Here is a 24,920-nt window from a genome sequence, read left to right as displayed (position 1 = left end):
TGTTTTTTAAAAAAAAACATCGTCCAAGCAGGAGTAGATGTGAGATTTCAGTCACCGATGAGAGGGGGGAAAAAATTGCCAGTGGTCATAAGTTGCTCGTGACAGTGAATCTCGTCCTTCTCCTCTCCCATTATTGCCTGAGGGGACCGTGCTGGCACTCCACCGCTGTCAAACCTCACCTCACACAGAATTCTGAATGCTTTTCTTTTCTGAATTATGTGTCATCTTCCGCAGTGGGACGGCGTCGGCCCATTTCCAGACTTGGCGGAGCCCCCGAAAGGCATCCAGATGTTATGGCACCCCACCATCGTTAAGCCCTACCTCACACTGCTGTCTGAGTGCTCCAACCCAGACACCCTGGAGGGAGCAGCTGGGGCTCTGCAGAATCTAGCTGCTGGCAGCTGGAAGGTAAGAATGCAGTGCAGTGGCTGAATCATTCAGATACTAAATGGCATCTGCAAGATGCTCTCCAAATTCCAGTAGGTGCCAAAAACATTCTGAAATTAATAATATAAAAAGCTTAACCACTTCAGATATTCTTTTGATTTTGTGATGAAGGATGATGTCATCATTTAACTAGCCCTTTAAAATTTCTCTTACCTGAGAGCAACAAGTAGTTTCAGTACATAGTGTCTGAAATCAGCAGCTGGTAAAAATAAATGCATTTTTTAATAAAGAAAATTGCCTTTTAAAGCACTAATCCAAAGATAAAAGCATTTGTAATGTATAATTTGCTGTTAATTACACAGTTGATGGTGCAGCACCTGTTGCCTCACTAATCCTGGATTTGAATATGCTGTCCCCATGCTTGTGCGCCTTCTATCCGAGTAATCAGTACTGAGGACCTTGTCCAGGATTTAAGAAAATTTTCTATATGTGCCAATCTGACCGATATTTTGGTCCTATAACTGTGCAATGAAAGCTTTCCAGAGGATGACTTCTAATGATCTGGTGATCCTCCTCTGGTGTTTCTTCTAAAAACCTTGTGTTGTATAACATGCCTTGATGGCAAAGAGTTAGACCCGTCATCTCCTTCACAGACACATCCCCAGTTTACGCTTGCGTCTGTGTCTTGATCATGTGCTTTCACATTTTGTTACTGCCCACATCACGTCTGCTAGCGTGTCAAAGGGCACAGTTATACCATCAGCTGCTTAGAGAGGACGACGAAAGAAAACAGGATGTAGCCTCTTGACATCAACAGAACGAAGTCGTTTACACCTTGCGAAAGGGAACACTGTGACTTCCACTTTTGACGTATTTACCTGTTTTCTCTTTGTGCGGTAAGAATGAGGGCAAAGCAGCAACCTCAACGACATAGAAGCCTCAAAAAAATGCAGTTCCTGCAATGGACATCTAAGAGTTTCAAAAGCAAGTCATTGAAAGGTGCAGCCTTAATTCATGGGTAATTTTATATAACTTATCAGGTTGTTTATCAGTTTGTTTCTTAGCACTAATTAGCTGTATGTGTGTCTGTGCAGAACATGTGTACAGTTTATGGATACAGCAAGCAACCAAGCTTGTTAGCATTAGCAGATAGCTTGGCACTTTTATGCAAATATGGCAATTTGTGGTTCCGAAAAATTAAAATGGATTTGGCCAAAATGATAACAGTAATACAAATAAATGTCTTCTGACATCTCTGTCCACCTCTCCCTGTCCTGCCCAGTGGTCCGTCTATATCCGAGCTGCGGTGCGCAAAGAGAAAGGACTCCCTATCCTGGTGGAGTTACTGAGGATAGACAATGATAGGGTGGTTTGTGCTGTGGCTACAGCCCTGAGAAACATGGCTCTGGACATCAGGAACAAGGAGCTAATTGGTGAGTAGCCACACTCGCCCCCACCTGTCCATACAAAGAAATCTACACAGTCTGAAAAAGATGAGGGGGTAAACAAGCCTTTGACAGCAAAAACACACTCTGACAGTGGAGAAGAATAACATCTTTATGGTCTTTTTCTGGATATTAGGGAGTAATTAAAAAATAAATTTCTCTGAACACTAGTTATCTTCACGCACTGAGAGAATTACTCCCCTGCTTCAGTGCATCCTTATGATATTGGTTTCTGCAGACATGTTTAAATGTCATGTTTAGCATCTATAAAAAGTTGGTAAAATATTACGTAGTGCATCACCGGTCTTTAAATTTGTTTCTACTTTGTAAGCAGAAGGTAGTGTTTCTTGGACTGATCGTTTACTGCTACGTTTTCCCTTTGAGACTGAGTGATGTCTGTAATAACTCTGCTTTTCTACTGGTCCCCATAGCAACCACCACATGTTTCCTTCCACTTATTCTGTCTGATGCTGAGCGCCTGATGGTCGATGTGATGTTTCTCTGTGTGAATGCAAGCGTCCGTGTGCAGGCTGTAATGTTAGCTTTTCTGCCGTGCTGCCACGGGGCACGCAGGTATATTCTGATAGGACACATTGCTTACCCCTCAGCCGTGTTGTGTGATGTGCTTCTAATGCAGTTTATCATGTAAACACGTGTAGCTGAGGCCTCAGAGCTGTCAGCAGCAGATATTAATAGCATCTGCAGTGAGAGGTTTGCTTTGAGCCAACTAATGCAGACGTTCACTTCCCAGTGTGTTTATATCTTTATAATTATAGCCGTATCAATCATGATCATTTAAAAAAAATCACTTTAGAAACACAGAATGTTAAAACCGTTCCAGTGCCGGTACAGTCACACAGTTCATGACAGCTTATCACTTTACTGCAGCATCAGCTTATCCACACACTTTACAGCTGAGCGCGGTGAGTACAATAACTAGCACTAACAATATTCACTCTTCTGCGTCTGCAGGTGCTCCTCTCACCCGCAATGAGAGAATCACTTCCCACAATAAACGAGCTAAGTTAGTGAGTCACTGACACAGGCGTAGATACAGTGTTGAATCACTGGGGACCAGTGAACTGTTGGGGGCTTAATTTGTTTTCTGTGCCCTGTGTATTGACTCACAGGTGTTCTTTTCTTTGTCTAGTTTTACTTTAAAGTTTGTAGCTGGCCTTGTTGAATTGCTGCGATCTGTTTTTAGATGTTCAGCGATATTTCTACTCTAGTATTTTCTTGTTTCTTCTTCTCTTTTCACTGTTTGGATTATTGAGGATTGCCACTCCAAAACGAATTAAAGGAATTAATTAAAATAAATAAAGTATAAAATAAATACACAGGGAATGTCTTTAGTTCTAGTCTTTTTCTACCTGGTCAAATTGGAGAACAGAAAAGCATCTGTAGTCTGTGTTCTGAGGAGTTTCTGTCCAGCTGTGATATTTAGTTGCGATACCTGCAGTACCTCCAGGTGCAGCCTTATTTCCCAAGGTGTCGCCACAGCTGATGGAGGCATAAAATAAAAAAACAGTTAAATATAATTAAAATGATTCTGTGACAATAGGAAACTCCTTTTTACAGTCTAGCCTTTTTCATATTTTCTCTGTTGATCTCAGTGTTTTTTCTTAACAATAATTTGAGCAGTGAAAATGACTGATGAATCTTTCCAGTACTGCAATTTCCTGGCAGTAGCTAAATCAGTATGTTTATGTGGTTCTTACCCACCCTTAACTTCATTAATTGCTTACACCAGTTTATTTGTCGATTGCTTCGATTATCTGGAGATAATTGATTTATTGATCTGTAAAATAGGAAAAGTTAGACAAAGCTGACCTGAGCCATTGTATTGCTTTCACTTAATTATCACTTAAAACTAAATGTGTATTTTAAAATAGTAGTAGTGCTTTGTGCTCACAGTTATCCATGTCTTCCAACCTATCATGCTTCAGACCATTTCTCTGCAGCAGTCAGAAGTAGCTAGTATCACTGCAGTCACCTAGAGCAGCACTGCATCATCACTTGTTTTGCTGTATTGAAGAAATTGATCTGGATGTGGATAAAAATGTAAAGAGTTCTTCCTTTGCTCATGCTCCACAAATTTGTCCAGTTAGGTTTTGCTTATTCTTGCTGGTCACGTAGCCGTCCCTCAACGCTCCTGCCACGACGTAGAAATAAAGTTTTATTATATAAGTTTCTTCTTATATATTATGTACAGCAGCAGTCAAACGCATGTAGTCTGCATGCAAACTGTCAGTGAGTCATGACGTGCAACTACACCCCCACCACCACCGCCGCCGCCAGGGTGATGACCCAATCAGAATGGAGGCCAGAGAGCAGAGCGGACAAGATTTCCTGACAGCAGTGCTCAGGTGTCATGGGAAATGTAGTCAGTCTGTGTGAGATCACGTGGTCATGTTTCCATCAGTGTCTGACAGCAGGCCTGCCAGGCTGTAGTAGTGAGCTCCAGCTTTCAGAAGCTTCTTTCTTTAAAAAAGAAACGAGGGAAGGAAAATATCTTGATATTTGTGACTTTTTTATTTTCCTGTGCTTTTTTAACTGACTTACAGCTGTTGCAACAATACATTCTGTACTATAGTAGAAATTACAATGAAAGTAATGTGAAATTACACTAAATTTAAAAGTCTACTGTGTAATGTTAGCTTATAATGCATATGATTAAAGTTCAACACATTTACTGGGTAAATTTAGTAGAATATAATAAAACTGTCTTTGCTGCAAGTTTTTGGATTCTGAAGGTTCCTACATAATGTTTGATAAATAACGGTGTTCAGCTTAATAATAAATTGTATAAGGGTTTAAATCATGTTTTAATCAGTTTATTTAAAAGTAATTACTACTCCTTGCCCCTATGTTAGAAGTACAGAATAAATATTAATAATACATTTATTTTTTAAATGCAGATGTCTTCTACTGTTTCACTTTTCCACATCAAACTTGTGTAATGTGCACGCTGGACCAGGGTCTGGTTTTCTTTACCAAACCTAATATTAACTGCTTTATTAAAACCAGTCTTTAGAATGGCCTTTACATTTGTTACACCATTGTGTCTTCATGTGAATGCACTCAAAGTAGGTATTTTGCCTAGGAGTAGGCATCGTCTTGCTGATTTTTTTATATGCAGCAGGTACAGGTGATTTCAGAAACAGTGAAATAAGAAAATTGTTAGACTTGTACAGTCGAGACAAAAACTTTGAGCATTCTAACTTGATAGCAAAAACAAAAGCAGTTCTGATGCAGCAAAGCAAAGAAAGCAGTTTCAACATTAGTGAAACTGCAGAGCATCAGGATTGTTGATCTTGTTGTGGAGGAATTGGTTAAGCTGAAGGAGCTGTGCAACTTCAACAAATTGAATTGAATCCTCTTAATAAGTTGTAGGCTTTCTGTCCCTCCTGTATGAAAGTCTTTACTTTGTAAAGTCAGCACAACAATACTGTAAGTTTGTTGCATTGTTAGAAGCTGGACAGAGCTGGCCCCATACCTGCTTCTGACTAAGTGCAGGATTTATACCCAGCTTTAGGAGGAAGAAGGCTTCAGTATGGCTGGCAGTAACTGGCTAACTATTTGGTTACAAACTTGCATATAAAAAGTAAAGTTTTGACCAATTCAAGACTTGGCATAAGTCGTTTCTAAAGGTAATTATCCAACCCATCCATAACACCTATTGTTGGGAATCTGGAGCTCATCCCAGCTAATAATGGGCTAACAGAGAAAGTTTAGAATCATCAGTTAACCTAAAATGCAGGTTTTTGGACTGTGGGAGGAAGTCAGAGTACCTGGAGAAAATCCACACAAGCACACAAAGAACACACAACCTCCATACAGAAGCTCCACAAAATGTTTGCGTTTCGCTCCCATTCCTACATTTTTTGTATCTTCTTCATATATTATTCACCTCACCCGTACTCTCCCTGTCACTCTCACCCACCACAGGTAAATATGCCATGAGGGACCTGGTGCACCGTTTGCCTGGAGGCAGCAACAACAACAACAGCAGCGGTGGGGGAGGAGGCGGAGGAGGTGGCACCAACAGCAACAGCGGGTTGGTGGGGAAGACCATGTCGGATGACACCATCACGGCTATCTGCTGTGCGCTGCATGAGGTCATCACCAAGAACATGGAGAACACCAAAGCCCTGAGGGACGCTGGCGGCATCGAGAAGCTCATTGGCATCGCCCGCAGCAAGGGAGACAAGTAAGCCGAATGGGGAGACGATGCCATGTTGATGAGGGGGTAAACAAAAAGGATGTGGAGGTGACGATAAAAACAGTAGAAATGATCTAACTAGTCAAGGTTGTGAGGAAGCAGCAACACTTTGTATCGTCTTATAGTTTTTTACACGCTGATCACATTTTAAATCACAAGACGCAAACAGGTGGACTGATCAAAAGGATAAGAAAGGAGTAGGAATATAGATGTGTATTGGTGTGAAGGGGCTCAGAGCTGAGACAGGAGAGAAGGTTAACAGAGGCTGTGTGATTGTTTTTCTTGGTGCTGTGAGTCACCAGTCAAACAACAGAAAATAAGATCCAGCTAAAGTTTGGCCAGTCTGTACCCTGTGCGCTCCCTGCATAGTCTGTTTACCCACACACCTACATTGTTTTTATTGGACAGTCTATAAAGAGAGAGAACACAGAGGCGAAGAGCAAGGAGTATAATTTTAACTTGTTTAACTTGCTACAACATATTTACAGTCCACATCTTGCAGTGCTTGCAGCTTGTGCTGTAGTAACTACTTGGCTCTATGTGAGGCTTTTGTTTGTTATATTACATTACTGTGCACTAAAGCAATACAAATTATTTAATTTAAAGGTATTCATTCTATTTAAAGGATTTAAAGGTAGCATCTGTGAAACTGAAGATCCAGCAGTGGAAGTTTCCCATAGCTACAAATCCTCGGATTTGCCAGACTTGTCAAGATTGCGTTTAGCTGCTGCCTTTTTGAGGTTTCTCATGAAATGTTGTGTACAATGCTCAAAAGCTGTTTGCTATGTTGGAAATGATAGAAACAGGAAAAACCAGGGAAAAACCATTTAGCAGTGGTTGCTGGAAGCTGCTGGCTGTCGCCGAGTCGTAGCTGAGTCATTCAGGATTGCTTCATCCAGACTACAACAACCTGGGTGACTGAGAACCTTCATCCAGCCCTAACTATAATCTTTATCAAATAGTAAACTGTTAAGCCTTATCTTAAAAGTAGAGAGGGTGTCTGTCTCCGTAATGCAAACCGGGAGCTGGTTCTACAGAAAAGAGGGGCCTGAAAGCTGAAGGTTCTACCTCTGGTTCTACTTCCTAAAAGTAGAATTGAAGGCTTTTTAAGGAACTGTTGTTAAATATCTTAAGCTGGGTATCATCTGCATAGAAACAAATGTATGCTATGCCTGCTAATAATAATTGCCTAATGGAATGTAAATAGAAATGGTCCCAGCACAGAACCCTGTGGAACTCACCAGATGATCAGTTTTACAACGACTCTTTCAAGAATTGTTGACAGGAAGGTTGGAGATATGCATGCCCATTGATAAAGATAGATCATATTTATGATTGAAACATTAATAAATGGTAGGACTTACTTGAGCAGTCTAGTAGGAATCGGGTCTGATAGTCACGTTGATGGTTTGGTGGAGGTTATTATTGTAGTTAACTAAGAAAGATTAATTGGAGAGAAAGAATTTAAATAAATATCAGTAGTTTTAGAAGTTGCGCTACATAATGATGCATCTGTGGGATGGGTGTGAACAATCGGCTTCTTTAATAACCAAATGGTATTTTAATGTCACTGAAATGTGTGGCATTTGCTTTGTGTATACCATTGCCTTCACACAGATTTGTTTGCATTTTAGCTAATGTTACATTTTTTAGCATTAGCAACCTTCATTCCTTGCCACTGGCCTGTGCAGACTGTGTTTCACAATAGTATACAGCTCTTCATTTTCTCTTTCAAAATACTAAAGAAGTCTGCTGGTCGGCGTTTCGGTACATCTTTCGCCATCTCACCATGCTGTGATTGCAGTCATTCCCCAACTCTGTGAATGGTACTCATGGCCATTGATCAGTGGTTGTTCATCAGTGGTCATGAGAATTTTCATATTAATGATCAAGAAACAGACCTCCCAGCCCATTGTTCATCCAGTGGTTTTTAGTTTCAGTCATTGTGCAAATGTACTGTTTATAAGATTGGGGAAACCTGCAGTCAGCTGAGACTGAAGAAGTCACCTGGATGAGTGACGAAACGTTTCTCCCACTGTAAACGTTACGTCCAGATGAACAGAATCAACCTTTTGGGACTTAGTTTTATCAGTTGTTGCCAGCTAACAGAGGAAGCAGTGCTTAAACATCTAGTCAAATAGTCAGGCACATCCCTAATGCAATTAGATATATGATTTAAAAGCAGTCCCTAGGAAACCAGAAGTTCAAAGAGTGGGAGTTCTCCTAGTTAAAATTCCCAGATGACAGCTACTGACATCTGTTAAGTTGGTTTTAGCAGCAGCTCAGCTGTGTTATGATTATATTTTGGCACTGAGGAATGACTAAAGTGCAGACAAAGATTACAGATAAAAGCGAGTGAATATAGATACAGATAATATGATGTAGCATAACTTCAGCTTTATTTTTAGCTCACTTTTGTTCTACCTGCATATCGTATACATTTCTATTTATTGTCACGTAGAAAAAATGTCGCGCCTGCTGTGTACTTTTTCTGTTTTGTCTATTTCTATATCCTAGCATGGCATTCAATGCTCCATGATAGATAACAGGCTAAAACTAATTAGTATTGTGTTTATTATTAGACTCACATTTAGATAAAATTACAGGTGCCAGTTCAGTTGTGTTGTTCCTCAAAGAACATTTTTCCAGCGTTCCCTATTTGCGTCGCTGAAATTACACAGCCCGCAATCTGAGATTCCAAAACAACAACATTATCAAAATGTCTCGAAGAAATAAAGTTTCATTTCCTACGCACTGATAATGCCATATGAGCCAATTAAACCCACAGTCATTAGTCACTTGGGGGAAACAGAATGAAATATTGGCTAATAAATCAATCAGAAAAACAATTATGCAATTTGTCCTACGAACATTTAAGTGGCACATCAGAGAAGATGAAGAAGACGTTTTCCTCGAAGGCTGCATGAGATGCTGATTTACATCCGCGTTTAGTCTCTCCATTTTGTGTCTTTTTCATTTTCATTGTGAACTGTGGTGTTTTTATAAAACAGCGTCTACCCAAACAGAGCAGAGGACGGTCGAGCTTTACGTTGTGTTTTTTTGTTTTCCTCTCTGCTGAATTCCCAGACATAGTCCCAAAGTGGTGAAAGCTGCATCTCAAGTCTTGAACAGCATGTGGCAATACAGAGACCTGCGCAGCCTCTATAAAAAGGTAAAGCCTCTGTACTCTGGGTATATAAATCCAGAATCTGTGCAATTACATGTAAAACCACTGCAAGGTAACTAAACACTGCCTCAAATCTTCTCCTTCTCATTTGCTTTCACTTTGGCCTCCCGCAGGACGGCTATTCCCAGTACCATTTTGTTGGCTCCTCCTCCACGATAGAGAGAGACAGACAGCGACCTTATTCTTCCTCTCGTACGCCCTCCATCTCTCCTGTGCGGACCTCGCCCAACAATCGATCAGGTGAGCCTACACATCCCCCTCTCACGTCTTCCCATTCATCACTCTTTCCACCAGTACAGTCCAGTCAAACAAGCAGCGCTCCAATATATCTCAACTGTGCTTCAACCTTCACACTACAGTGACCACTGCTAAATTACTCCGCTGTCAAGGAAAATCCTTGCACTAAAAAAGTTTCCCGCCCTTGTGTTAAGTTAAGGTTTGACTAATAATAATGAGCATCTCCAAGGCCTCCGTGTTTCTGGGCTGATGGAGACACTTTGACAGTGATCACGTTGTGTAAGACACACAACCCTTGAAGAGCATTCATCGATACAGTTCATCCTGTGACAATGTAAAATGGGAGTGCCTCATATTTATTTATTTATCTAACTGTTTATTGAGAAATTATAATGCCCTTAATAACATGCATTTGCATCTCCTCACTGTGCATGTGCTACCTTAGCTTTCACATTAATGCGACAGCAATTAAGTGGGTGGTGGAATTGCGGTTGAAAACATGTGAGCGGTAAATACGGATGGAAGCCCGTTTGCTGTTTGCATAGATTGTCTGGGGCAGCTGTCAAAGTGTCCTTTCACAAGATACTAAATTCATCTCATCCATCGGTGTGTGAGTGTGACAGAAGAAGTGCTTAAAGTGCACAGAACAAAGTGTGAATGTGTTTGAGAATGAATATATTAGTGATGTGTTTATAGTAGTGGAGTCAAAAACACTCATGGCTCTTTTTTTCCTTTTTTTTTTGGCCAATGTTGCATAATTAGTGCTGGGAAGTTTGGTATAAGATACATGCATCGCTCAGACACACACATCATACAAATAAAGTACAAAAATTTCACTTCCCACAACTGGAGCACAGTCTTCGTGGACTAGCTGTTACTATAAAAGGCAGCACACCAAAAACACTTGTTGGGAGCTCCTGTTTAATGGCTTTAATTAGTGCAGGTGAAACTGCGCAGTAAGCTCGTGGCTGCAGCTGCCTGCGTCAGACTATACCTGCCAAAGTGGCCAAATGCTTCATACACGGCTTTAAGGCTTATAGTGCAATTAGTAAAAAATACCCTATAGATTTTGCATGAAATTTGCTATGACTAAAGCAGTTTTTCATATCTAGCTGTAAACATGTTTATATCATCTATAATGTGGCAGTCTATGAGGATTAACTATCATTTGGAGCCAGCCTCAAAGAGCAATTAAAGGGACTGCAGGTCAGCAGGAATCATCACCACAGCCAATATTCACAGCTCTCAATGTCATGTCTGCAACCTCAATTCCTCCATTTCCAGTGATTATGATTTTAAAATAACACCAAATGCATTTATGTTGCGCTTTTAGCGTTAAATTGCTCATATAGCCTTTAAATGTCTGTACCAGCGCTTTAATGGCAATCAATTGAAACAGTGTCACAAGATTTGACAGAAAGCCAAATGTGTGAAGCCGTTTATGGAGGAGAAAGGCATCACAAAGTCAGCCATTAAGATCTCATTTAAATTGGTGTTCAGTTATAAAATCTCCTTTAACCAGTTGTTTCAATTATCATCCACTGTGTAGATGTGAGTTAGTCCTAGTGGACTGGACATGCTGGACATGTTCAAACTTAGTACTTCCCCTCCCACCACAGATGTACACATGGGTCATTTTCCCATTGTATTAATATTCTGGATGCCATTAACAGAGCTGGGTAGACAGTGGCTTAAAATCTTATTATGTCAAGAAATAAATAAAAGTTTCGAGATGCTGTGAGTTTTTGTTTTCAAAGGGAAATATATTTTGTATTGGCTGATTCAAAACCACCTTATTACTTTTTTATGTAAAACCGTGAAAGCAGTTCACAAGAAATGCGCATTTAGTATATTGCCCTCAAGTCTAATTTGGGCACAGCCTTTACTCACAGCCAGGGACAAAACATTTTAAATGAAAAATGAGATGATATTTTAGCATTTAATGAGCTTAAATGAACAATACAGGTTTCTTACAGGAGGGGAAATGAAGATAATAGGTACCCTTTAAGAAGTTTCTTATATAATGCCCAATTTAATGGCAATCAGTGTAAAAGGTGTCGCAAGATTTCCCAGAAAGCCAAAAGTGGGAACCTGCTGATGGAGGAGACGGTGATCACAAAGTCAATGAGGTTTATGTGATGACCTTGACTGCCAAGTTTCATGGAAATCCACCCTGTAATATATAGAATATAGTCCTATTGTCATTCACAGAGCCAAGCAGCTACGGCTGCCAACTGTGAGCTAATGCATAATTCAAAAATAATTTCAAATGACTTTATGCAAGAGCATTTGAACATTTTTCACGTATTAGCCATCTACATTTAAAAACAATAGCCAGGGCTGGATTTATGAGCCTTTCAGCTGACAAACCGGCAAAATAGAAATAAGTATGATAAAGACTGCAATGCAAAAGCTCATTTCACATTTTTAAAATTTTGCAGGCAGTCACATATTGTCCACTAAGCCTTTCTTTAATTTCACTCTTCATTTTCAAATGCACATAAAGGAAATAGTTCCTTTGTATTTAAAACCGTAGGAATAAATGCATTTCAATAAAGGTCGATGATTGGGTGTTTAAGTGCTGATATTACGATGGATTTGTGGTGCCAATAGAGCAATAATGAGCATCTGGATCAATACTAAATGGATTATAACAGGCAAAGGAACAGGGGCAGTAACACAAACAGGCGTCATAACCAGCAGCTTCTATGTGAGAGGCTGCTGTCAGTGATTTGTAGATCAGAGCAAAACCATATGGCACTAAATCAATTGCCGACATGGCTTACCAGATCCAACTTATTGTCACCGTCACTGATCCCATCATCCCCTTCTCTTTTTTCGGACTGTGGGTGTTTATATTTCTTCTGATACTTTCAGGATGCCTGTTGGGTACAAAAAGGTTTTCAGGTCACCAACAACAAGAGAACTTAATAAGCCAGTGGGAGTCTGAAATGGTGAGAATATATAGGAGTGGCCTGCAGTCAGGCAGCAAGAGGAGAAGAAGAAGAAGAAAAGAGGGGATAGACTAAAGCCGACACAGGGAGGAGGGATGACTCAGTATTTACCTCTTTGAATCACAGCCTGGTCAAAAAGCTAAAGATTTGTGGAGAATGGTCCAAACACACAGAGCCACAGTCAAAGCTGCTCCCAGTACCCCTGTTTTTAACTCATTCCAGAGTGATGGTTAGAGCAAGTAATGCATACAGCGAAGCCACAGAGTTCTGTGCTTTCATTGGCAGGTAAATGCAAGAGCTCAGAGTGATGAACAAGTTCAAGTTGCTCTGAAAGGACTCCACTGTGCTGCAAACACTTGTCCTCCCTTTTGTAGTTTCTTCCTGATGTGTATTGATAATGTGTTGACTGATCTAAGGTTAAACATACATGTTGTGTGTGTGTGTGTGTGTGTGTGTGTGTGTGTGTGTGTGTGTGTGTGTGTGTGTGTGTGTAGCGAGTGCTCCTGCGTCCCCCAGGGAGATGATGGCGTTGAAGGAGAGGAAGGCAGACTACGAGTCAACTGGCAATGCCAGTTACCATAGCAGCAAGGGCGAGCACACATCCCGGAAAGACGCCATGGCGGGTAGGAATTCCAAACTGCACATTTGTCACAAACACACATAAAGCTTTTTCTAGCAGAGGTGATGGTTTTAGTATAAAGGAGTGTGCGTTTAGAGATATTAAAGGAATCATTTCATGGGAAATTATTTATTTTTATTCCGAGAGAGATCGTGGCGGTGAAAAGATTAAAACCACTTTCATTTTTGTAGTTTAGCTTTGCCCAGAGATAAATCCACCTATCAGTGCTCATTACATCACACTTGTTATGTCTTTTTTGTTCAGTAGGTTGTTGTTATTGTGTTAAAGCTGACATTGTGCAAGAACATCACAGATGACTCAAAATAGATTTAATCAAGATGTAGCTAGTTAGTGTGAGAGTCTTAGAGATGCTGGTTAGTTAGTTAGCTGGTTAGCTAACAGACAGCTAGAGGCAGCTTCAAATTTCTCTATAAAAATTGTCTGAAAAACAGACACCAATAAATTAGACCAAATCTTTCCATTTTAAGCCACTCCAACCATAAACCTTCTTATATGCATAGGCTGTATATAAAAGATGGATGTTGCCACAGTGACATGACCAACTGGTCAGTGAAGTCCCTTTATGAGCCCTCAAGCTAGTATTTCTACCCGTGCTATGTTAGTGCTTTAAAATTGAATGTGTCAAGTGAAGGGTGGCTTTGACTAAGAAACTTAGAGACGCTGCAGACTCACATGAGCAGCCACTTATCAATCTTTTTATGGCTACCCAACTAGCATCTGAGACCACTGACTGCTGCTGTCTGCTCACTTTGCACACCTGAAAGCTGTGTCTGTGTTTTCTTTCTGGTCCATTGAGCTAAGTCAGTTCTGACCTCTGGCCTCTAACACCAATCTCCCCATTGGAAGGCCTTAGGCTGTTGCACCATCATATCTTATAAGGAACTTTTCATTATCAGCAGGCTTTTTCTTCCAACATCACCATCAGCACAGAGCTTTAATCTTGTTGTCAACATCCTGGGTTTTAGCCAGGGTTTCATTGTTGTATGGGGTCTATTCTTGGAGAGAGTTCACACCAAGAGCAGTTGTTACACGGGAAACAAAAAAATCCAATCTCTCCTTAATCACCATTCATCTTCCTCTTCATTAATGTTAATGCAGCAGGTGTCCAGCTGATACCACTGACAGCCTACTCCCATTTGATTACTTTAATTATAAAAACCGAGTAAACGATTTAGAGCATGAACTCATCCTCACTATGTCTGCAGGTCAAATCTCTGGTGGGTCTTCAACACTACACAGAGGAGCGTATGTGTCCCCAACCGATGACCTGAAGTATAATCAGGTATGACAAGTCCCTTTCTTTAGGAAACACATTCCATACTCAGGTTTCATGTACATGCTAAAGGTGACTTGTTACCTCTAGCTGACACACCAGCATTAAAGGGGACAAGAAACGCTGCACATATAAAGGCTAATTTACATCATGGAGCCCTGCTCTCAAAAACTAACATAGGTTTAACACTGTGAGGCTTAACATTTTTAGAACATGTTTAGCATAATCATCACTGGGTTGGTTGGTTGGTTGCGGCTAACAGACTTACATTAGTTTATGTTAGCAAACTAGTGACACAATTGATAACTCAGTGGAAAACAAGGGCACTGAAACTAAAAAGCAATCTAAGGGGGTCACTTTGAACTGCCCCTATCTGCAAAAATGAGTTTTATGTTGAAAAACCAACAATATACTGTCCACTGTCACTCTGTCTCTTTAGCCGTAAGTGTTTGTTGCTGTTGTTTGTCATTGTTTGGCTAGCTGCACTGAAACTGAAAAGTAATGTAAGGCTTTTATGAATGAAGACAGTGTGGAGGACTTTTTTTCCACTGAGTTATTGTTACTATTTAGACTTACATTAGTTTATGTTATCTATTATCAGCAACCAACCACCCTACCCAGTGAAATCACGTTCCGTACTGGCACAAGATGGCACAGCGGTAAATCTATGTCATTTTTTGGGAGCAGGGCTTCATAGTGTAAATTAGCCATTATACATGTCCACTATAAACTCAGAAGGTTCCTTCCTTCATGAAATGAATTACTATAACACAAGCAGGTGTGAATAAAAATAAGATGTAAAGAGAGAGGAAAAAATAAAAACACCAAAAGCAGGTTAGTGATTATATTTGAACTCAATAGTTTAAGATGCTCCGGGTTCACTGGGGAAACGTTTGAACACCCACAACACTCAGCATCTGATAGACTAGAAAGCATTAATGTTTCCATGCTGCGCTGCCAGCTTTATTCAATTCTTTATGACTCATCTCACCTTTAAGAGAAAGATCTGCTGTATAGTTCTAGGTGAATAGGAAATATCACAGTGAAACTGAATCGTATAGGTTTTAATAGTGATACTATAAAGGCACTATGAAGTCCTAAAAGCTCACTGTAAACCTATGAAGAATGCCGTTTAAGCACTATGGCAATAAACCCGTGAACTCCAGTTATTCTCACAGTCTAGTCTTTGGTTGGACGGTGTTGCCGGTAAAAGCTTATCGCTACCCATCGCCCACTTTGATGAAGCAGTGTCAGAACCCAGTTTTATTGAGGTTTTGCAGACATGTGACCACTAACCATGTGATGTTACCTTATCTGCCAATTTGGACATGACATTGACAATAATAGTGACAATGTAGAATCAAGTGAACAGCGTCCCAGTCACACACGCTTACAGACAGATGCATGACCATCTGTCAACTACCTGTTGCTATGGGAAAAAAAGCTCCTCGTGGTTGCTTTGGTCACAAGCATATTGTTGCGGTGGTAATTTTATTAGAAGTGATGGACTTGCGTATAAATACTGGCCAGCTGCTCTCTGAGCTGGAGTGAAACTGTAAAAATTGCAACACAAATTGGAAATTTGCCTTTAAGGTTAAAGTTCCAACTTTTGAAATGTGAACCGTAAGGCACGACTTTTACCTTGAAGGCGAACATCTCCATTTCCTGTTTGTGTCACACCTTTTTTAGATTTTACTGCCGCTCATCTAGTAGTTAGTAGTAGACATCTGCTAGCAACCAAAGCAATCGCTTGGAGGCTTTGTATTGTATCACATCCAATATGGTGGACGACTCTATAGCAATGTGCAGTGTCACATGAGAAACCTCATGGTTCCCAGTACTCCCCTCACTCTCACATGGTGACTTGGACCAATCATGATTGGTCATATGTAATGACTGTGCTCTCCTTCTTTCTAGGTATCTTCTCAAGGCTTGCCATCAGAACCCTACCCCCCTTTCCAAAATCCTCCTCCACCCGACAGCAGCAACTACGAGGATCAGGCCTGCTATGAGAACCAGGTTCATGCTGGAGGGCGTCCCCCGCAGGGTGACCTTAACATGCACCTGCAGGGCCTCAAGTCCACCGGCAACTATGTAGACTTCTACTCAGCCTCACGGCCCTACAGCGAGCTCAACTACGAGACCAGCCACTACCCAGCCTCACCAGACTCCTGGGTGTAAGGGGAGATGAGGGAGGAGGAGGAGAGTACGGATAACAGAAAACCCGGAAGTGAAGGGGGGGTGGCTTAAAGGTGGAGTGAAAGAAGATGAAAGGACAGGTTCCCTTCCTCCCTCCCCATCCTCCCCTGTAGTTCCTGAGTAGCATCATAGATAGCAGGACGATGAAGGGGGAGGATGGAGCGCATGAAAGGAGACGCGGGGAGAAAGCTTGATAGACATTTCACTCCTTTCAGGGACATCTCGGAGAGGAAGGAGAGGACCAGAAGCAAATCGAGGAGTGGCCAAGCATGTGCATGCACACCACCAACCAAACTGACCGACACATTTTCTTTCTGTGTTTCGTTTGTGATCAACAAGTGGTAGAGAAGGTTCACCAGACAGAAAGAGCGCCCGGTTCTTCTAGGCCTCTGGATACAGAATGTCAATCGGAGAATAACCCAGAGAGAGAGAAGAGAGTCGGGACATGGAAGGAAAGCGGGAGAGCAAAAGTTGGCAAACGGTTTTGCGATGAAGAAGGACGATGAAAGATAAACGTGGATCGGTGGACTTGAGGATGAGAAGTTTTGCAGCGAGTCAGAGATACCCCAAGAGGAATCTGTAAATATGTGGTATAGCATCCATGGGTTTTAGTAAAGTGAAGCACAAGAGCTGTAGGACACATAGGACGTCTGTCACACAAAACTTTTCTTTCTGTCTGTGGCTTCAGCGTGACGTTTTCTCTGGGCAAGAAAGACTTTTGGTCATTTGTAACACTTTTTTTTGTGTTTCTACTTTTTTAATTCTGGTTGTATAGTATTTGATGTACACTGTACATTTACGGAGATGCATTGCGTACTGTACATTGCACTATTTTCTGTGTCATGTCAGGCCTTTTGCCACTGGTTCCGACTCACCTCCTCACCAAGTACGCCCCCTTACCCGAACACACACAGACACACACAGACTTTCAGAACTCATATCATGGATGTCGCTAATGTGAAACACTGGATATGAATTGCAAGGTCACGGTGCTCCTTTCCACTGCCCTACAGTTAGTACAGCTGCCAGAACTGCTAAAGAAAGGGTGTTTTTTTTTTTGTTTTTTTTTTAGATTTATTTTGTAGGCTAGCGTCACATCTTCTCCACACCATTTCCCTGCTTTTATCCACCCCCCCCTCCTTCAAGTGACCTGTGTTCATCGTGTATATAACCGTGCCAAACGAGGGATACTTCCCCTCAGCTGAAAGGGGAGTGTTGACGGTGCATTCAAGGGTCCAAGTTGAGCTGAAGGTTTTCAGCTGAACATCCTCGCCGTTCTAACGATGCCACTTTGTAAATGCTTTGGTTTTTCTAAACTGTGTTTTACTGGGATGAAAACCGTCTAACTGCACCGAAACTCCCGAGTAAAATCGTAACAAGAAAAAAAAAAAAAAAAAAAGAGAAGAGAAGAGAAAAAGGAAAATCGCGGAGGGACTGTGGAGCCTCACTTCCTCCAAAGCTGTACAAAATTAGTTGATTTCTGTGTTGTAAATTAATTCATGTTTGAAGTACAAAAAAAGAAAAAACTTTTCTGAGAGATGGTTGGCAATTCTAACTTCATGGTAGACAACAACTGTTAATAGAGTACGGATATATATTATATAAATATAAATATATACTTTTTATGTGCAGATGTGGATGTCACTTATAGCAGCAACATTATGGAAAAAAGACTTGTTAAAAAAAAAATCAAAAAAACAGCTACATGTAGGAATTTTGTTCACAGTTAATTTTCTGGTCAGCACACTAAAATTGTCGACTTTGTGTAGTAATGTTGTTGCTATGTGGAGTAGAGTAGACCAGGGCCCAGGGATCCACGTCGTCACTGAGGCAGTCTAGCAAAGGTGCTACATCCGTGAGAAGTATTTCCGACACGTCTGTATTCTGTCTGTGCACAAAATGTTTTCAGACTCCACCCATCGTGCTGCATTGATAAAACCACCGGAGTGTGTCACCAGTGCACCTCTGCTTTTTAGATGATTTGGTCTCAAATACCAAAACATGCACCCGTCAATGCATGCCCATTTTGTTGTCAAACTGAAATATCTTTTTTCTTTTCTTTCTTCTTTTTTTTCTGTAAGTGAAGAAAGCTAAATTGTGAAAGGTGACAACAGACCCTGGTTCTCCCTACCCACTGCTGTTTAGAAGTCCTAGAGGTCATCTTCTGATGCTTGATAAAGCCACTCGTAATGCAGCTGCCCGCCACCCACCTCCACAAACACACACTGGATGGAAAGCAGACGTGCTGTATTTTTGTTAGTAAGCATCTGGAAACTGACAACGTTATGTATGTCCTTGTGATCCTTAGGCAGAGAAAACTTACTATGAGACCTGTATGGAGATATAACGTCGGTGACCTTTTTGTTGCTAGACCAAACGTGTTTTAAAAAGAGAAATTGTGAATCTTTCTATTGCCTCAAACAGACTGCAACTGCTCCAAAAAATATAAACGAACCATCAAAGAACCTCTGATTCTGAGAGTTTGTTTGTTCTGGTGTCAAAAACAAAGCTGTTTACGACTGAAGTAGTGCTCCTGGTGCAAAATTGAGGAGTCTTTTCGCCAATTCTATTCAGTTTTATTTATATTGCAGGTAAAGACTGTGATATAAAGAGAAAAACCAAGCTATCAGATGAACCCCCTGTGAACAAGCACTCGGTGACAGTGGGAAGGAAAAAACCCCTTTTAACAGGAAGAAGCCTCCAGCAGAACCAGGCTCAGGGAGGGGCGGGGCCATCTGCCACGACTGGTCGAGATAAAGGCTAATTGTAATTAAATGAGCTACACAGATTAACCTGCAGAAAAACAGGAAGTGACACAATACCGCAGTGATCCAATAGCATGCTATGCTATTCTCCCATGTTTGTCTTCCTCATTATATTATCCTAACTTTTTACCACATACTCTCCAACCTGTTGAAATGTAGGCTTGATTGCATGAGGCACTCTGACAGAGCTGGCAATGTACCATCACCAGCAGCAGCCGTGGCACCACATCAGTGGAAAAAAGGTATTCTGTGTTTTTTCTAGTGTGCTGTGTCTGCAGAACAGCTTCGGTTTTATTGTTTGGCATCCCACTTTCCAGGGAGTTTTACCCACCCTTCTTTCAGTACAGGACGGAAATCTGTTCGCTAGAGTCAGACATTGTTCACATCACAGGAAACACATTTCTATAGTTGCTAAGTCAACCAGATGTCCTACTTTGCAGGACTGTAAGGCATTTTTATCCCTTGTCTCCTATCCCTTATACTGAGAGTTCTCCAACACATCTGTTCCTGTGTGGGTCCAGCTTCCTCCCACAGTCCAAGGACGTGCGTGTTCAATTAACTGGTGATTCCAAATTGGCCATACTTATTGAATTGAGAGTGTGTGTTTGTCTGCCTCGAGCTGTGGTTTGACTGGTGACCTGACCAGTGCGTACCCACCTGTCACCCTGTGTCAGCTGGGATAGGCTCCAGCTCACTGTGAATAAGCAGTTAGGAAAGCAGATGTGTGATTGGCTCAAATTTAAAAAAGAGAACAGACGCGAGTCTCACAAGAAATGTGTGAGTCAAAGTGAAATGTGTCAGTCTGTGGATCATCCCCCTTAAATAATGCCACAAAGAGCAGGAGCTTTAACATTTAACAAGGATTACATAAGTATACAAAAGTTATTGCACAACACCATAAATGCTTATGTGCATTCACATACGATATTTGTGTCCTTCATAGTTTGTGTTTTTGTTCTCTACTTATGAAAATATCCAAACTTAGACTCTTGTCCCATGCTCAAACTCTTTCAGCCACATTTAGCTCCAAGGAAGGACTATTTTTACATATTTCCTGGTCCTGGGACAGTGCACACTCATGGTTAGTTGCCAGAAAGCATTCTTATGTGAAACTAACAATAGAATACAAGTCATTCAGTGGTCCCTCAGCCCACTGCAGACTGAAGCAAAAAAGGAATCCAACCATGCTTTGTTAAACACTGACATACAGAGTGCTGCAGGAATGAGTCCTAAAACCCTGAAATAAGTCATTAATGTCCAGGTCACTTCCTGGGGGTTTGGCTAAGATGCCTAAAATATGGTCTGTGGTTAACATGAGCTTTTACTTTTTACCTGCATCATATAATATAAAAGTATCCCGCTCATGTGCTGAAGCTTTCACATAATCAGGACACATTATTGCTAACAAGTCACTAAATGAGACAACAAAAGTTGTTGGAGACATTTGAGGTTGTCGTGCTTAAAATAATTATTGGGATGTTCAAATCCAATTCGGGTTTTTATTTTTGGCGGGTACATTTGAAGATCATAGAGTTCTGTGGGAAATAAAAGTATCCAAGTTTGATTTTAAACAAAGCTTTTTTTCTCAGTGTTTCACCATCCTAGACAAAATCCCTGAAACCACAGAGATGCTACCTTCATGTAACGTCCTGCAGATGCAGGTTTGGTCTGAATCCAGCAGAGCACCTTTGGGGTGACACTGAACAGGAAATTGGCAGCATGACTGTGTGACTGACAAATCTGCTGAAGTGATGTGATGTGTCAGTCAGCATGGAGCCAGATCTCACTCACAGGAAGGTTTTCAGCATTTTGTGGAAGCTAGGAACAAAAACTGCCCTGTGAGTAAAGGGGGCGGGGTCTAACTAGCAGCAGTTTGCTGCCTCTAGTAAACTAGATGAGTGTACATGTTGTGTTAAAGATACTGCAAATAGAAACTGGGAGGAGAATTAACCAGTGTGGTATAGCACATTGTAGAGACTATTAACATAAATGCTGCTCATCATTCAGGCACAGGACAAAATGTGGCTGTAGCCTTTGCTATTTACCTTTAATTCTACCATTTTTACTTAGATAAGATCAACACACCGGTGTGTTGATGTGGCGTAATCAATGGAGTTTTGCAGTGCTCTGTGTCAGTGCATGTGTGTGTGGGTCTGTGTGCAGGTCCATCTATGCAATGACTTCATTTTGGCCTGTAAAGGGTCATGAGTGCTCTCTGGTGGTCATTAGAGAAACTGCACCACGGGTCATGGTGGCGGCCATTTTAGTCTCCGAGGCCTGTTCTGCATGACTTTCTGCAGATAGATCACCACACCACAGACACACAGCATCTGTGGGAGCTGGGGGGGGGGTGGCTACACTGTTGGAGTGCAGAGCAAAGTGAGAGAGAAGCTCAAGAAGTAAAAACTGGACGTCCTGTAAGTTTTTCACTGACTCTGGAAGCTGATCTAACAGCTTCTGTATCACGCAAACAGTTTCTTTCTGTGGTCGGAGTATATGATCGAGTGTGGGAATCCGACCAAGTCTAATAATTACATGCTAGTAGCAAGAGCTTTTCAGTTTCCAGCCACATGGGTTGTTTGCTAGGTACCTAGCTTCACACACAAAGTCAGTATTTCAGTTGATTTGTATGTGTTCAATAACAAACTACAGAGAGAAAGATGCAGTTAGAGCCCTTGGCTGTCCTAAAACTGGCATTAAAATTCCCAAACAAGGCCTTCAATATGGCTTAAATGTTCTGGTTGAATATGATGTGTTAGATAAAGAAAAGGAAAACTTGTTACATGCGCGCAATAGCAAATCAAGGTAGAAAAAGTGTTAACATTCAAGGAAACGTTGCAGTGTCTCCACCAGACCTGTTAGATTTGCTTTTACTTGTCCTCTGAGTCTACACTTTGTCCGAGAGGCTCATGTTGCTGCTTCTAAATCCCTCTCAAGTGTTGTTTCAGGTCCCTGTCAAAATGATGTATCCCCAAAGCAAAATCATTGTTTTTCGTTATGACTTCCAACTTTTGGCAGAGACTAAAAAGGTCCATGGAGAGAGGCTTTAACAGCTTTCGGTACAGTTCAGTATTGTGGCTCAGTCCTTCCTTCAACATGCCAGGCACACTTTTTTTAAAGTGCTCTGCTCATTCATCCCTTTGGTGTTTCATGTTTTACTGGCTCCAATTTACATCCTTACCCAGGTAACCCGGATTAAATATTAAAGGGATATTTAGCAGAGTTTGTCCTGCCCCGCAGCAGTACATGACTGTAATAAATCTGCTCTGCACAGCTCACTGCCAGACTTAAACATATAGTTTATTTAGTTTTTTTTGTCTGCAAGGACCTGTGCATTTTCAAGATCAGCCACTGACAGGCATAAATCAAATCAAAGTCCACTTTACATGATGTCTTGGTCAGTGTGATTCGACCTTCTCTGTACAGAACGTAGGTTCACAGAGTGTCCTCAGATTCTCTTGCCAAGAGTAGAAAATATCTGAGTCCTCACCTTAAAGACTTGGTGGCTGCTTTCCTCAAACGCAGAAAATGGAACACAGTGTTTACTTTTTTAAAATATAAAACATTTGCATGTTTAGATGATGATTAGACAAAGATGGCCCAAGCAAAAACTCTTAAAAACCAACACATCATGCCACGATCCAAAGAAACAAAGTCATTCCCATCTATCAGTCTGGAAACGGTTACAAAGCCATTTCTAAGGCTTTGGGACTCCAGTGAACCACGGCGAGAACCATCCATGAATGGAGGAACCTTGTGCCGTTATATCTGGCATAAAACTAACCCAGCATTTCATAACAAGAACATCATACCAAGAGTCAAACACGGTGGTGCTAGTGTGATGGTCTGGAGGTGCTTTGCCGATTCAGGACCTGGACAACTTGCTCTAATTAACAGAACCATGAATTCTGCTCTCTACCAGGAGATCCTGAAGGTAAATGTCTGACCATCAGTTCTCACTCTGAAGTTCAAACACACTGAGGTTATGAACAAAGATCCAAAGTACAGAAGCAACTCCATCCCTAAATCAAAGAAAGAAGCAGAAGCAACTTTTTAGAGTGACATAATCAAAGTTTGGACTTAAATCCAATTGAGATGCTTTTCCTTTCATGCTTGCTTCATGCTTGAAAGGTTTCCAATTTGACTAAATGTAAACAATTTTGCAAAGATTGGATAAAAATTCCTCCAAAGGGAACCCCCCCCCCCCCAAGAAATCAGGAAGGGGGAAAGAACTTTTTCACAAGACTGTATAAAAAGGATGGAAAAATTAAGGCACCTTTATGTTACACTGGTTAGAGACCATGGCGCAGCTATTAATGTTGCTACCATCCATCCAGAGGTAGATCTGATCACTACAACTTTTTGCAATTGGTTGCTGAGAGCGAAAAAAGAAAGCAATCAATTGAATCTTTCCTAGTCACAAGGAGGTTTCCATCCAATTATCACTCTAGTGTGACTGAGGCTATAACCACAACACTGAGGCAATCTGGTGGTCTTGTGGCTCTATCTACCCTGACGGGAATATTATCTTCCAGGATAACAATACTGCATCAACAAAGGTTTGATAAGCTTGTGAAGGCCAAAGCAAAATAATTCACATCATTTTCAGTCACCTGATCACAACCCAGCTCTGCCCTCCACCATCATCAAAGCAGCAAATGAGGAAATATCTTTGGAAAGAGTGTTGTTCCATCTCTCCAGTAGACTTCGAGACTCGAGGAATATTTATAGTTGGCTTTTCCTTTAACCCTGTGACATAATTTAATTGTAATGCTAGGAAATCAACGCATATAATAATTCTGGCATACACTAATAACTACTCATATTTGAATATTTCTAGGGCAGGGTTAGGGAAACTACAAACAATGGCAACTCAGACCTAGTAGAAACCACTGAGGTTGCATCCATCCATCCATCCATTTGCTTCTGCTTATCCTTTTCAGGGTCGCAGGGGGCGCTGGAGCCTATCACAGCTGTATTAGGGCGAGAGGCAGGCTACACCCTGGACAGGTCGCCAGTCTGTCGCAGGGTAACACATAGACATAGACAACCATTTGTGCTCACATTCACACCTATGGGCAATTTAGAGTTTCCAGTTAACCTAACCCCACTAACTGCATGTCTTTGGACTGTGGGAGGAAGCCAGAGTTCCCGGAGAGAACCCGTGCAAACACGGGGAGAACATGCAAACTCCACACAGAAATAAGGTTGCATTTTATACATACAACGTCCTAATTCCACTATAATACCACATCTGATATTTTTTTCCTTCAGCCTTTTCTTCATACTAACACAACACATATATTGGTATTATATATAAGCACATGTAAACGTTTTTTTGTATTACGACCATTCTGGAGCAAAATTAGCCAAAATATTGAAGCATCGCACTGGAAGAGCTAAGGATGGCTTTCACACCATCACCAGTACTCACAGAGCACTGGATCTATACAGTACCTGACAGTAAACACGTCCTCAACATTAGCCAAAAATTGAAGTTGCCCTTTCTGACATGTTCTCAATAACGGATAATCTGGTTTAGATGGCCAATAGACGATGCAGGAGGCAGCAGGAATGATTTTCACACAGTGAATCCTCTCTACATTTGCCT

General features: G+C 41.2%; 1 protein-coding gene across 10 annotated transcripts in view; it reads left to right on the top strand.

Annotated features, from left to right (window-relative positions):
• Positions 1 to 19,009, top strand: part of ctnnd2b (catenin (cadherin-associated protein), delta 2b) — a 213,254-nt gene extending 194,245 nt beyond the window's left edge. For 7 of the 10 annotated variants that reach the window (XM_013264676.3, XM_013264677.3, XM_005475917.4 and 4 more), the window contains 8 exons: positions 235 to 408; positions 1,670 to 1,820; positions 5,781 to 6,042; positions 9,133 to 9,226; positions 9,355 to 9,481; positions 12,927 to 13,055; positions 14,278 to 14,354; positions 16,263 to 19,009. In XM_013264676.3, the coding sequence (XP_013120130.1) occupies positions 235 to 408; positions 1,670 to 1,820; positions 5,781 to 6,042; positions 9,133 to 9,226; positions 9,355 to 9,481; positions 12,927 to 13,055; positions 14,278 to 14,354; positions 16,263 to 16,526 (1,278 nt within the window). In that variant the 3' untranslated portion in view covers positions 16,527 to 19,009. The remainder of the gene's footprint in view (positions 1 to 234; positions 409 to 1,669; positions 1,821 to 5,780; positions 6,043 to 9,132; positions 9,227 to 9,354; positions 9,482 to 12,926; positions 13,056 to 14,277; positions 14,355 to 16,262) is intronic. The other 3 variants (XM_013264678.3, XM_005475919.4, XM_005475922.4) reach the window with 1 other exon arrangement.
• The last annotated feature ends 5,911 nt before the right edge of the window (positions 19,010 to 24,920 follow it).

The sequence above is a fragment of the Oreochromis niloticus genome, linkage group LG18, assembly GCF_001858045.2.
Source record: "Oreochromis niloticus isolate F11D_XX linkage group LG18, O_niloticus_UMD_NMBU, whole genome shotgun sequence".
Classification (NCBI taxonomy): Eukaryota; Metazoa; Chordata; class Actinopteri; order Cichliformes; family Cichlidae; genus Oreochromis; species Oreochromis niloticus.
The sequence above is the reverse complement of the archived record's forward strand: the minus strand, read 5'-3'. Positions and strand labels throughout refer to the sequence as shown.